This window comes from Macrobrachium rosenbergii, chromosome 4 (assembly GCF_040412425.1).
Source record: "Macrobrachium rosenbergii isolate ZJJX-2024 chromosome 4, ASM4041242v1, whole genome shotgun sequence".
NCBI classification, from domain to species: Eukaryota; Metazoa; Arthropoda; class Malacostraca; order Decapoda; family Palaemonidae; genus Macrobrachium; species Macrobrachium rosenbergii.
Window position 1 is genome coordinate 38,995,157 of NC_089744.1, and position 1,627 is coordinate 38,996,783.

The 1,627-nt window shown below is 58.2% G+C and overlaps 1 protein-coding gene across 1 annotated transcript; it reads right to left on the reverse strand.

Moving 5' to 3' along the window:
* Window positions 1-675: 675 nt before the first annotated feature.
* On the reverse strand, window positions 676-1,293 carry LOC136837309 (uncharacterized). The gene has a single exon (XM_067102056.1). It carries the CDS (start codon window positions 1,291-1,293, stop codon window positions 676-678), a length of 618 nt encoding a protein of 205 aa, XP_066958157.1.
* Between the last annotated feature and the right edge of the window lie 334 nt (window positions 1,294-1,627).

Genomic DNA, 1,627 nt, shown 5'->3' on the forward strand with positions numbered 1-1,627 from the left:
CTCCGTCAGGGGGGCCATGGTGTGTGCGCGACCCCGGGGATGAACCTCCTGTAGTAGTTGACCATCTCCAGGAATTCTTGTATGGCCTTGATGGAGGTAGGGGTGGGGAACCTGGCAACAGCTTCGACTTTCAATGCGAGTGGACGGACGCCTTCCAGGGATACCTCGTGGCCCAGGAAGTCGACTCTTTCGACGCCGAAGGTGCATTTGTTTGAACCTGATGACGAGGCTGTTCTCCTGCAGGTGCTGCAGGACCTTCCCGATTTGTTGCAGGTGTTCTTTGTGGGATCTGGAAAAAATTAAAATGTCATCGATGTAGCAGACGCAAATGTTCAGGTCCCCCAGGATGCTGTCCATCATTCTCTGGAAACTCGCCCCTGTGTTCCTCAGGCCAAAGGTGGAGAAGGCGCAGACGGAGGACCCAAAGGGAGTGATGATGGCGGTTTTGGGGAGATCCTCTGGAGCTACTGGTACCTGGAAGTAGGATTTTAAAAGATCCAATTTAGAAAATATTTTGGCCCCGTGGAAAGAGGCCGTGAGGTCTTGCATGTTTGGGAGAGGATAGTGGTCTGGTTCTGTGGTGAGGTTGAGTTGCCTGTAGTCACCACAGGGTCTCCAGGAGCCGTCTGTTTCTGCACCATGTGGAGGGGGGAGGCCCACGGGCTGGAGGTCTTTCTACATATGCCCATACGCTCTATCTCGGCGAAAGCGTCCTTGGCCTCCTGAAGGCGCCGAGGGGGAAGCCTCCTGAACTTTGTATGTATCGGGGGGGCCCTTCGTCTTGATGTGGTGGTAAATTCCGTGTTTGGCAGGGGCCCTAGGCACCTGATGCAGTTCGGGCTTGAATACCTCGGGGAATTCCTTCAGGAGTGAGGCGTACTGGTGTGGAGCGATGGAACAGACCGTGAGTGTGCTGGGGCCCGTTGCTAGGGGAAGGGACTGGTAGGACATGGTGTCCAGCAGGCGTTTGCGGCCGACATCGACTGCCAGTCCGAAGTGGGCCAGGAAGTCCGCACCCAGGAGTGGAGTCCTCACGTCCGTGACAATGAAGCTCCACTTGTACCTCCAGCCTAGGATGGAGACCGACAGGAGCTTGGTGCCGTAGGAGAGGATGGGGGACCCGTTGGCGGCCGTCAGGGAAGCAGTCGGGTCCGACAGGCGTTTGTAGTCCTCTCTGGAAGGCAGGAATACTGACCGCACGGCCCCAGTGTCGATCAGCATCATCCTGCCGGAGATGGTGTTGCGGACGTAGAAACCTACTGGTGCGGGGCTCCTGGGGGCTTCTGCTGCCATGGCGGCCTGTGCTGGTGGCCGCTGCTTCCCCCGTATTTTGGATGAGCGAAAAGGCAGGGGGGCTCATAGTTCCGGGCATCCTTGCTGCCGCCGCCGGTGGTAGTAGCAAGGCCCGGGCAATTGCTTCTTCTGGTGATGGGTTGGCCACCTCCTGACGACGGCGTTTACCTCCTCTGCCACGGTTTCCTCCGGCTGGAGGCAGTTGATGGGGTGTGCGGGCGTGGATGTCCGCTTCGCTGCCCTCATGGAGTCAGTCAGCTGCTGTGCCGTTTTAATTAGGTCCCCCAACCGGCAGAGTGTAGGGCTCCAAGATCTGGGTCCGAACCTCTGGGAG

Bases quoted from the DNA above. Each gene is read 5' to 3' on its own strand.
- LOC136837309 (XM_067102056.1), bottom strand. From the start codon at position 1,293: ATGGCAGCAGAAGCCCCCAGGAGCCCCGCACCAGTAGGTTTCTACGTC.